This window comes from Callithrix jacchus, chromosome 3 (assembly GCF_049354715.1).
Source record: "Callithrix jacchus isolate 240 chromosome 3, calJac240_pri, whole genome shotgun sequence".
NCBI lineage: Eukaryota > Metazoa > Chordata > Mammalia > Primates > Cebidae > Callithrix > Callithrix jacchus.
The window spans coordinates 95,300,647-95,313,764 of record NC_133504.1 but is presented as its reverse complement, the minus strand read 5'-3'; the positions used below and the strand labels follow the sequence as shown (position 1 = coordinate 95,313,764).

Sequence of the window (13,118 nt, the reverse complement as noted above, 5' to 3'; positions counted from 1 at the left end):
TTCCCAAAATCTTTGTAAACCATTGCTACTAATAAATTAGTAAAAGAAATTCCTTGAAATGATTTTGGGAGTCCTGAGGATTTTTAAAAATATATTTTTTGGCCTACCTTATGAAATATATAGGTGAAGCTAATTGGAAACAAAGATTAGCTATATCAAACAATGACTTTAATACTAAAGCATACAAATATCAATCAGATTGTCAATCCTCCTACTAAAACTACAAAATTTTTCATATTAGAATTTGGCAGAGTCCATCAAAGGGAATACATAAGTGAAGTATAAAATGAGTTACTGCATCAGGCTCAGTAAAAAAATACTGAAAAGTTTTTATTTTCAAAATTCCTTAAGAAATTAGGAACTGTTTTGTTTCTCTGGATAACATTAGTGTTTTAAAGAAAAATTAATGAGTTCTATTGGGCTCTTTTTGGCCAAAGTGGGTGTTAAACCTAATTGATCAAGTCGGTATGCAGGTGAAATACCTTTGCATATCAAAGCTACTATAAATTTTTAAATGCTTTCATGTGGATGCTTCTAATTTTTGAAGGGACATTTCAAATGCAGAGAAAATGGCCTAATCATTTCAATCAATTGTTTTAAGAACAGAAATGTAAATCATTTGAATAATCCCTTGGAGTTCATGTTAACAAAACACGTTCTATGTTAAATGCAGTCAATCTCCATCCCTTTTCCTAGATGCTTCTGCAGAAATAGAACTGTCACTAGTATTAGCTTTCTCTGTGAGCACTAGTATGCACCACAACTGTAGACTCCATATCTCTTTCAGAGATTATAAACAAAGACTAGAAACTCTGGAGATAAGAGGTTTCTCTCCTTTCTCAGTTAATTCTGCTTCAAAATACATATAGTGAAACTGTTTTCAGAAAGACAAATAAACAGAAATACCCTTACTGGATTTCTTTTTTGTAAAGATGGAGAATAAAGCACTGTATAATATCATTGTCTTTCACTGTATAATAGTAATTGTTGTAATTAAGAATATCTTTTGAACTGTAAAATACATAGAAATGTTCAAAAGGAAGAAAAGCTTACAATTTTCAAGAGAAATAGTTGTGTTCAATTTTTATTCAGAACTTTTTTATTACACTTAAATTTAATGATTATTGCCTTCTTTGCATCTTAGAGTCATTTTAATAAGTAAGTTTTCTTTTTAAACCAATTTATTGTTTATTATAAATGTTCTATTTCCCTCATTATACTTTTAGTACTATGTGCCATTAAGCATTTGTTATCCAAGACCTATAATATAAAAGTATTGAAATAAAAACAAACTATTTCTTATTTGCACAGGCATCCAGTGCATATCTATTGAGATTAATGCATATTATTGAAAATTACATTCATGTTTTTCAGATCCAAGAAACTGACAGAAATAATGAGCAAGAAAATGATTATGAAGAGGATATTGCCTCGTTTTCCACATATATTCCTTGTAAGTTTTCCTATTTTTTATATACATGTGACATGTTCATATATATATAGCACATATATATCTGACTTATGGCATATGTAACTGAAAAAGTAAGACTGAAGAGAAATGTGGAAAGGTATTTAATTAACTGACTTTTAATTTGTAATAGAGATACTACTACATCATATTGCTAATTTAAATACTTTTAATAAGTTCAAGGTTTAATAATCAAATATTAATTTTTCCTACCCAGAGGGAATACACATATAACTCTGTTATGACTATTTAGACTATTTGATAACTACATTTTTTAAGTTTTTAAAAAACACATAACCACATTCTTTGCAGACTTAGTTTTCTGTTATGAAATGAGAATGTTGAACTAGAATACTCTCTAAGGTCCTCCCTGGCTCTGTGTCTGAAGAATGTCTGAAGAATAATTCAGCATGTTCCTACATGTATATAAACATATACATATATAAACTCTACCCATTATGCCAGGTTTTATTGGCATACAGCTCAACATCTTCACCAGCATGTCTGATAGGAATCTCACACCCAACATTTTTGAAAATTCTGATTCCTGCCATTGCCAAAGCTCTCCACCTGACTTCCCCATCTCAGTAAGTGAAAACTCCTTCCCTCCTTTGTTCAAGTCAGTTCAAAATCCTTGAAAGTCATCCTTCACTTTTTTACTTTGTCTCCTACCCCATACACAATCTGTCATACAATACTGTTGACTCTACCTTCAAAATATTGCCAGCATTCAACCATTTCTCTCCTCTTTCATTGTTATTTATTTATCCTAGTCAACAGTGTCATCAGCTGTCCCTCTGTTTACTACAGTAGATAAATGGAGGGCCATTGTCACCCCCTAAATTGCAAGCTTGGAGATGAATAGAAATTTTTCTATTGTTATGACTCAGGAGAAAGGATTGCTACTGGTATTTATTGGGTAGAGACATCAGGAATGCTGCTAAATAATGTATAGGACAGCCTCTCACAATAAGAAAGCCTTCAATATCAACTTCTACATTTGCTGCCTCTGATATTTTATGCTTCATGAAAGTACTAAAAACACTTTTCTGCTTCAGATCCTCTAATACCTCCCCATTGTACTCACAATCTTTCTCAATTTCTACAAGGCCCTAATCTTCATGTTCCCATCTCTCACCACTCTTTTATTCATACACCAATAATGTGCCTGCCTCAAGGCATTTGCACTTTCTATTCCTTCTATACACCTTCTCCTTATATGCCCAAAGCTTGCTTCATTACTTCCTTTTTCATATTATGACACCCTCCTCTACCATCGCACTTTATTTCACTTTACCTGCTCCTTTTCTTCATTCACTTATCAATATTTAACATAATAAATTATTTATCTGGTGGTTGTTTATTGCCTGTCTTCCCTTTCTAAAGCACATGCTCAAAGGCATTAGGACTTTTTCTTCACTGTTTTGATTGTATCCCCTGTACCTGTAACAGAATATAGTCTATACCCAGCAAACATTATTGACCACAAGTTTTTCAAATGATGGGGAACTGCAAATCAAATGAAGTTACATACAATTAAATGCCTTCACTAGCATAATTTGGCAAAAATCAGTAAACTCTTCAAATTATTGCAGGACATGAAAAATGCTAAATATTAAAGCAGTGGATTAATGCACCAAGCTTTAAAGGTATATATCTTATTTTAATTATAATAAAAGTGATTATAATTAAAATAATCATTGAAATGACCATATATTTATCATAATGCCTAATTTTCAGTAGAATTGTCTGTAATAAGAAAACATTATTTCAATTCTTTATAAAGAAAAATTTCACTTTCACAGTTTGGAACTAAAACTCTTTTGTATATGAAACTGTGTATGACTGGGCTCAGGCCAGTCTCTTTCATGAGAGAGAGGATGAAGCACAGAACCCTAGCTCAGCAGATTTCCAGTGGTATTATCATGACTATGAAGCATGCTAAAACATACTAACTCACTAAATTTGACTTTCCAGGGCTGAAAACCAATTTTGAGCATATTTGATGACAAGTACTATACAGATTTTTTTGCTTATTCAGTATTAAGAAACACTGAATATATAAACAGAAGTGTAGCTAAGAGTAATTTCCTATAGCAGGAATGTAATTCTGAGTTGATGACTGATTTGCTCATACAGAAATAATAAAGTCCCTTAGCTAGCCTAAGCAATAATTTTTTTCCATCCATTCCATCAACATTTCTAGACACTACTTAATTTCAGGCTCAGTGTTTAGTATTAAGGATAGAAAGATGAATGAGATCTGTGCAGACAGTATACAAAAACAAAAAGCTATCTACTCTCCCCAGGCTGGTAATTAAGAATCTTGGTTTACTTCTAGCACTGAAAACTGTATGTTTCTTTCTCACATGAAAGAATAGAAAAAGAAAAAAAATTCCATATAGTAATATGAGCAACCACCATGGGCATGATTTTTCTACATGACTAATTTTTCTTCTATGGAGAAAAATTTCTGCAGTGTAATTCTTCATTTTAAAAAAGTCTTTCTTCTCTACATTCTGCTGTTTGGCATTTTAAACTATATTTTAGCTTAGCAACATTTTAATAAAGCAATTTCTTGCCTTGACAAGGACAACAGTTCACTTATTCATAGGTCTGTTACAGAGGTTCCAAAGTCTGTTTAAAATTCCAAAAGTCTGTCCTAAAGTTTTTGAATCCTTTCTTTAGAGAATACTTTTATAAAGAAAATTTAATGAAAGTTTTTTTCTGAAGATTTAAAGTCATTGTATTATAATTTCTTTTTTTCTGTCTTCAACCTGAGTGTTTAAAGAGCATTTACTGGATATGATATAAAAACAAATTATTACATGGTTCTTAAAGTAGAGGCGATTTGGATTATCTGGTTAAATGGTAGAATGCATTTATAGGTGAAGGAACTGAGCCTCAGAAAGATTTACCTACTGTTGGTGATTTAGATGCCTTCCCCACAAAAAAAAAATAAATAAATAAATAAATAAATATATATATATATATATAAAACTTTCCCAAGTAATAGTTTCAAAGTTAGTATAGTATCTGTAAATAATTTATTACAAGGAATTATAAAATTATTCTAGTTATACTATAATATACAATTATACAATAGTATATATATATATTATATATAATATATAAATTATACTATAGTTCTATAATAATTTTATACTCTCTTTATAAAATTTATATTAAAATAACTAAATAAGAGTCATAGATTCTTTATAAGTAAAGGTTTGTGTCTTTTCTTTTGTACCTTTTCCATCATTTATTGTTTTCTAATAAAAATGCAATGATGCTATCAAATATGTGAATCTGTTCAAACAACTCTAAAGAATCAGAATATCATTATCTGCATGAGTGTGGCATATACACAGGTAGCAAGACATAATGGAGCTTTGACTGTTTATTTGGTAAGTACTTTAAAAGCCCAGAAATAAATGACTGCTCACTAAAACTTATATCAGGTCATAAAACTTTTATTAGCAGAACTACTATTTCTGAACAAATTTACAGAATATGAAATGCCTCCAGATGGTGTGTTTAAATGATATTCTGCAATCTTCATCATAAACAGCCACACAGAACCCAGGATTTCATCACAACAGCAGGAAGATATACAGGCAGAGTGCAGATGGAGCTGAGGCAAATAAAATGGAAGGGGAAGGAAAAGAGAATGGATCAGGCATGGAGGCCAAGCACAGCCCAGCAGAGGTTGGCAGTGAGAGTTCTGAGGACCATTACGATGACTTGTATGTGTTCATTCCTGGTGCTGACCCAGAAAATAATTCACAAGAGCCATTCATGAGCAGCAGACCTCCTCTTCCCCCACCGCGACCTGTAGCTACTGCCTTCCAACTGGAAAGACCTCACTTCACCTTACCAGGTAAGTTTAAGGTCAGAAAAAAAAAAAACAAAAAACAAACCTTTGACAGGCTTACATAGGAAATAGTGCAGTGGCAAATCTATACAGAGCAGATCAGCTTTTGAAACCAAGAGCAACTTTCCTATTATTCTTTAAAAACGAAGGCCTTGGAAATGAGGCAAGAGATACCTACCTCTACCTCATTCTTTTCTTCCTTTCTCCCTCCCTCACTTCCTTCCTTTTTTTTCTTCCTTCTCTCACTTTTTCTCTTTCTTTTTTCCTTGTCTCATTACAAAGCCTTAAGAAAATAAAACTTAGTAGTCTGTAGTTGTTCACGGACATGAACCTCAGGCATTCTGTGGAAAAGGAAATACAACATTGCTTTTAAAACATACTCAGTCTTCAGAAAAAAGTAAAATGCTAATGATTGACAATTTTCAGATGAACTTGGGCACTTCATGAACTATAGCAGTTGATTGCTGTAGGAGAATTAAGTACTAAATGGTTTGTCGCACACTACACTGAGACCAAAGTTTGAAAACACTTTATACACTATCCAAGTGGGAGAAGCATTAACATAGCTGTCACTGGCATTTGTTCCCAGATGCAGGAATTGGGGTGCAGAAGGTGGGAGTGGTGACTCTGTCCTTGCAGAGAGCATGGAGAGGAGCTTCCACATTAGGTTTATCTGCCTGGAGTGGTCAACACCCTGACAAACTCTCAGCTTAAGGTTCACTCTTACAGTTACATATTATCATCTACTTTTGGATCATTATTTCACATGTACTTTCCAAATTTACATTTATTTTCCATATAAAATATTCTTAAGAAGACTAGTTAAAAAAGACTTCTTATCAAAACCCCATTTTCACTATAATTTAGTTGTTGGGTCACAGAAGGCTATAAAGTAGAAAAACATGAACTTGTTTCAAAAAGTAAATTTTTAAGCAATGAAATTTAGCATTTGGGCCAGGCACAGTGGCTCACACCTGTAATCCCAGCACTTTGGGAGGCCAAGGCGGGCAGATCACCTGAAGTCAGGAGTTCAAGACAAGCCTGGCCAAAGTGGTAAAACCCGAACTCTACTAAAAATACAAAAATTAGCTGGGTGTGGTGGCATGCACCTGTAATCCCAGCTACTTGGGAGGCTGAAGCAGGAGAATTGCTTGAGCCTGGGAGGCAGAGGTTGCGGTGAGCCAATATCACCCCAGTGCACTTCAGTCTGGGCAACAAGAGCGAGACTCCATGTCAAAAAAAAAAAAAAAGGAATTCAGCATTTGTGTGCTTGAAGGCCCTCTATGAAGACCCAAGTTTACCATAATAAGGTTTATTAAGGTTGTGCACTGTATTTAGAGACAGAAAGTACTGCTTAATGGAAAGCTCTAAAGCCTAATGGATATTTCTCTGCTTCATTCATTCATCCAACAGATAGTTATTACCTACTATATTTTAAGCTCTTGTGGATCCTTAATATTTATCTATGGAGTAGATGTATTAATATTTAGGGGGACAGGAGAAAACATCTTAGGTTAGTTATACTGACTACAACATTCTGGGATTTTTTTCTCATTTTTTTCAGGTATGAATAATTTGTTATAACAAAATTAATTGTTAAGGCAAAATTGTCTTGTGTCAGATTAATTCTCCTAAAAGTGCTGGCCTGGCACGGTAGCTCACGCTTGGAATCCCAGAACTTTGGGAGGTCAAGAAAGGTGAACCACGAGGTCAGGAGTTCAAGACCAGCCTGACCAACATGGTGAAACTTCATTTCTACTAAAAATATGAAATTAGCCGGGCATGGTGGTGAGTGCCTGTAATCCCAGCTACTCAAGAGGCTGAGACAGGAAAATTGCTTGAAAATAGGAGGCGGAGGTTGCAGTGAGCCGAGATTGCGCCACTGCACTCTAGCCAGGGCGACAGAGCAAAGCTCTGTCTCAAAAAAAAAAAAAAAAAAAAGTTGCTACTATTAAGTCACATTATTTTTCCTAATGTAAATTTTTATATATGATAAGTTGGTTAGCAGGTCTAAAACGACTCTACCCAAGGTCTTCATGAGATATCTGAAATAAGAAATGTAATCTTGGCTAATATATCTCCTGAAAGCTAGCAAATAAATATAAATAGCAAAATAAAACAAAAACTCATCTAATTTAAAATCTCTCTTTTTACATTTTATTTGCAGTGTTACTTTGATCTTAGCTTTTCATAACACTGATATTAGAAGTGGATAATAAAATGCTGGTATTTTTTCTCAAAATTGTTTTATTGGTCTTTAAATGCAAGGCTGTAAGCTATCAGTTATTTTTTTGCCAGAGACTTTTTATGTCTTGACTTTGGCTAGTGATACTGTCAGAAATTGTTCTTCAGGAGTAGCTGCCATCTGCCCTCAAGTTACTGAAGGGGGGAAAAAAGAGCCATCTCATCAATGCTGTAGGGATCACATTCCTCACAATGGATTTATGGACATCTTCATCAGAGAAACTAATAACATATAATACTATAGAGCACTTTATAGTTTATAAATAAACTATTGTTTCTTTTTAACATCCCAAGAATCCTGAAAAGTAATTATCGGATCCCTCCTTGACTCAATCCCAAGAAGCCTATAATTAGAAAGTGTCAGTTACTTACTTCTATTATTTTTTATACACTTTTTCCCCAATTACTTCAAAAGTTGGAATTATAGAAGTGATTCGTTTTCATCTTTCTTCATGGATATACCACCTGAATTGAGAAAGCTCAGGTTCCACTCTTAAAAGTATAATCTTATACTCTGGAAAATAAAAAGTAAAATGTATTATTTCTAGTGCAAGCCCAACTTTAGAAATAGTTGGGAAGAGAGGTGGGTGGGGAAACAGAGTTAACAGCTCAGGAAATCAGTTCATAAATGTAAGATGGTTGACACATTCTGCTAAAAATGAAACACTGAAAAAATGGTTCCCACACACTTAATCTGGCTTCACCTGTGTTGCTGTCAGTGAAACCGAAGTCATAAAGTCAAAATCTTAAAACCAGGTTATTCATAGGATAAAAGGCAAGTCGTGGTGAATTGAAAGTTAGTGCTAGGCACATGGGTAATTAATATTTCTTAGGTTAAACCGGATGAAACCGTAAGAGTTAAGACACTGTTGGGAAATTAGTGTCCTCATAAACCTACCCAAGACAACTGCTGAATCTTTCTATAATAATATCCTTTAATTCTGGTCTGTTACTTCTCTTTCTTCTTTTAAGTTTTTCCACTGAAATCTTTATAAGTAAACTAATTTGGGAAGTATCAGATTCTTACCAAACGAAGGGCAAATTGAAAAAGAATGACAATGAAAGAAAAAGGCCTCTCATTGGCCTGTTAGAGAGGCATTAACATTCTTTTCAATTTACTTGTTAATCAAAGCATATATCTTTCTCTTATTAATAACTGCTACAAAATATTTTAACATATTCTTATATGTTAAGATATTACTGAATGTAAAAACCATCAAAGACTCTGAAACCTATAATTGTTTTCTTTTCATGTAAATTCTCAAATCACTGATCATCTATGCTGTCTTTTATGTCATGAACTCTATTTTCAGTGTCTTTCATCCATGTTTTTAAATTTTTATTCATGAGGCACAATCTCACTCTGTTGCCAGGCTGGAGTGCAATGGCATGCTTATAGCTCACTGTAACCTCAAACTCTTGGTCAAAAGCAATCCTCTCTCCTCCTTTTCTGGAGTAGCTGGGAGTACAGGTGCACACCACCTCGCCTGGCTAATTCTTTCATTTCTGTAGATACTAGGTCTCACCAGGCTGTTCTCAAATTCCTGGCCTCCAGCTATTCTCTTACTTCAGCCTCCCAAGGCATTGGGATTAGGCACAGAAGCCACTACACACGTGGCCAGTGTCCTTTATCTATGAATAAGATTCAAGTTGGCTTGTAGAAAGCAAGAGCTGTATTTTTGAAGGTCAGTTTGTCATATTCAAAGACTGACCGCTATGAAACCAACTAATGGTGCCTTTAGCTATTTCTCCCTGTCATTTTCAGAGAAATTAAATTTTAGGTGAAATATCCAGTGCAAGCAATATGAAACATGAAATAACTTCAAATGAAAAAAATACATATAAGAATATTATGCTTGAAAAACACAAGTTTTCAAAGCCTGTGGAGTTTGAGACTTAGATTTGTAACTCAATTTCCTGATATGAAATCATTCTTTACATATGAAAGTATATATAATATGTATTTTATATATATAATATATAAAGGTATACATATATTTCATATATAATATACTTATATTTTATACATTATTTTATAGATGAAATTATATATAAAAATATTTATATTGGCTATGCACAGTGGCTCATACCTCTAATCCCAGCACTTTGGGAGGCCAAGGTGGATGGATCATGAGGTCAGTAGTTCAAGACCAGACTGGCCAACATGGTGAAATCCCATCTCTACTAAAAAATACAAAAATTAGCTGAACATGGTGGCTCATGCCAGTAATCCCTGCTACTTGGGAGGCTAAGGTAGGAGAATTGCTTGAACCAGAACCCGGGAAGTGGAGGTTGCAGTGAGCTGGGATCGCACCACTGCACTCCAGCCTGAGCCACAGAGAAAGACTCCATCCAAAAACAAAAATTATATAATTTATATATACACACACGTACACAATAATATGGAAAATATTTAAATGATTTTTAAAAATCCATGTTTTAAGCAAAGTGTTTTTCTTAATAAAATTTAAATTACTGCAGGATGATTTATTAGTAAGTTACACAGCTCACTTTTCTTTCTGCATTATGGGGTAATATATAAATTATTATTCTGGAGTCAGGAGCTCCTCTCTAATATTATTTCCTATGGCACTTGACTAAGCCACCTTGGGAAGCTCAAAAAAGTGACAGAGGGACACCGATAACATTGCATATAACAGAAGAGTAAACACAATGTAAATATTTCATAAACAGGGACAATGGTGGAAGGCCAAATGGAAAGAAGTCAGAATTGGGGTGATCCTGGTGTTAGACAAGAAACAGGAGATGAGCTCAAAGGAGAAAAAGAGAAGAAAGAAGATGAAAAGGATCAGGAGGAGGAAGACCCATACACTTTTGCTGAGATTGATGACAGTGAATATGACATGATTTTGGCCAATCTGAGTATAAAGAAAAAAACTGGGAGTCGGTCTTTCATTATAAACAGACCTCCTGCCCCCACACCCCGACCCACAAATATACCTCCGAAAGAGGAAACCACACCTTACATAGCTCAAGGTAATGTTTTATCCTTGTTGTGTGTTTACTTTTTAATTTTGTATGTTCAAAATTTTGAGTATGGGAGGAGGGGACATGGTGATGCGATTAGTGCTCTAAAATTCCAAAGATTAACCTTTTTTTTTCAAGTCACAGGTAAACTATACAGCCTTATTTTTTAATTTAGCAACATAACGAGTAAAGAAAGTAAGAATACTGGATTGGGTTCAGGTTTCTAATTCCTCATTAAAAAGGCTAATGACAAGTCATTCAGGGAACATGAAGCCACAGCATATATGTAGAAATTCTACTTGATACTTCCTTCCTAATTCTATAAGCGGGAAGCTCAACTCCTATAAATCATAGGCAACACAAGGACATTTAAATATATACCATAGATCCACCTAAGGGAAACATAATTACTCATATATACTTAATATTTTCAATAGAAACATTCTGTTCCTTAAGCTGCATGTATATATTCAGAGATTCATATAAGAAAATTTATCAAGCATATGTAAAGTATTTACCATATAAAACACACTTATTTAATGGTGATGTACTCCGATAATGTTCAAGAAAATAAAACAAAGTAGGAAACTATGACAAATTAATCAACTGCTTCTGCTGAAATAAAATGTGAATTGGAACAGTTGTCTAGATTATAAAGGCAGGGAATGAGCTTTTGTTAGAAATTCTCGGGTTGTCTCTCATAGTTAAAATCTCTAGGATATTACCGTCTCCTTTGCAAAGTTGATAAATACCAGTAAATACTTTGAAAAGAGAAAATATATATAGCTTGATACAAAACATTAGTTATATTCTAGAAATTTTTGAAGAGATACCTCATCTTCTATACCCCAATGCTTAGGGAGTTTCTCAGAACAAGTATGGAACCCCATGTTGTGTTACTCTACCTTTTGGCCTTTATCTGCCCATCCTTCTATTGGTGGTCACATTCTCTGTTGTTCTTTTCTCTTTTATGCTGTATGGGTACAGAGAGGTATAATTCAGTATCTTTGTTACTGATTTTGTTTTGATTTGTTTTTAAATTTCTTTTGTTCTTATTTTTATTTTCCTTCTGCTCTCATATTGTCTCTGTTGTCTTGTTTGTTTTGCCTGTAACATTTGATACTTCCGTCAAATATGGCTATTCTTAGCTATGGTTTCGTGGTTAAGAATAATGCACTGGCTGAGCATGGTGGCTCACATCTGTAATCCCAGCACATTGGGAGGCCAAGGCCAGCGGATCACCTCAGGTGAGGAGTTTGAGACCAGCCCGGCCGACATGGTGAAACCCTGACTCAACTAAAAATACAAAAACATTAGCTGGGTGTGATGGCAGGCGCCTGTATTCCCAGTTACTCCAGAGGCTGAGACAGAAGAATGGCTTGAACCGAGGAGGCGGAGGTTGCAGTGAGCCAAAATCATACCACTGCACTCCAGCTTGGCGACAGAGCAAGACTCCGTCTCAAAAAAAATAAAAAAACAAAAACAAAAACAAAAAGAATGAAACACAAATGCCTCAATGGAAACTCTACTTGTTAATCTGTGGACAGCACTGTAGGGTAATTAGGAGTTAGCCAATTTTTTCATTGAATGGCCCCAAAATATTATTTATATAACTCTATTCTCCTATGCTTTTCACTTTTTCTAGAATACTCGTCAACTAACTATAGTCTGCACTTACATACCAGTTGCCAGCACACTGAGATTAGAATGCTGGAAGAAGACTGGGAAATTTCACCATTCAGAATGCACAAATTTAACTTGTTCTCCCTGTTTTCAGTCTAGTTTGCCTTGTGTGCCACTCAGTGTGCCTTGTGTCCCATGTCCAGAACTACTTCTGTTCAATTTCTCTAATGAAGAAAGCTCCCACCATGGATGAGTGCTTCATTTCACAGGACTGGAGTAGGAACTTGGGCTATGACTGCTTTAGACTTTCATCCCATCCCTAAGTTAAAAAAGTACATTTGGATGGTTTTCCTTCTCATTGATTTATTTAGTAGCTACATAAACATCAACTGAGTGCCAATGATAAAAGCTGTGTACCAATTATGTAAATTCTCAACATGCAATGCTATAATTTGTTCTGTAGGTATACACGCACATAGAAACAATGAAGAATCTTAAAGATCTTGAGTTTGTAATAAATTTTAAAGTTTACTAATCTCACCAATCCCAAGCATGGCACCCCTCAATATTTATATGACATCTTTCTAATTCAGTGATACAATATAATTTACTCTCATTATATTTGTATTTCATAGAGAGGAAACTAGTGTTATAATTTTTTTGCAATTACAAATATAAAATAGGTATGGTTATTTACCCTGTATCCCAAAAAAGTGTCAAAAGCTGGACTATAAATAAGGTCACCGAAACCCTCTTCCATTTTTTATTTCATTTTCTCTTTCACTGGGATATATTTGCCTGCCTTTTTCTTTTATACAATTGATTGTTGATCATTCTCTTCTCACATAGGAAGAGATTACCTCATCAGCTAATTCATTCTTGATGTTCTTTGCATTTCACAGGGTAAGAATCTTTCCTCAT

At 34.3% G+C, this 13,118-nt stretch overlaps 1 protein-coding gene across 3 annotated transcripts in view; it reads left to right on the top strand.

The window, feature by feature from the left end:
• The window catches only part of BANK1 (B cell scaffold protein with ankyrin repeats 1), a 634,941-nt gene that overhangs the window by 580,438 nt on the left and 41,385 nt on the right, over nt 1–13,118 (top strand). For all 3 annotated transcript variants that reach the window (XM_054253119.2, XM_002745525.7, XM_008992921.5), the window contains 3 exons: nt 1,375–1,453; nt 5,040–5,348; nt 10,281–10,583. In XM_054253119.2, coding sequence (XP_054109094.1) covers nt 1,375–1,453; nt 5,040–5,348; nt 10,281–10,583 — 691 coding nt within the window. The remainder of the gene's footprint in view (nt 1–1,374; nt 1,454–5,039; nt 5,349–10,280; nt 10,584–13,118) is intronic.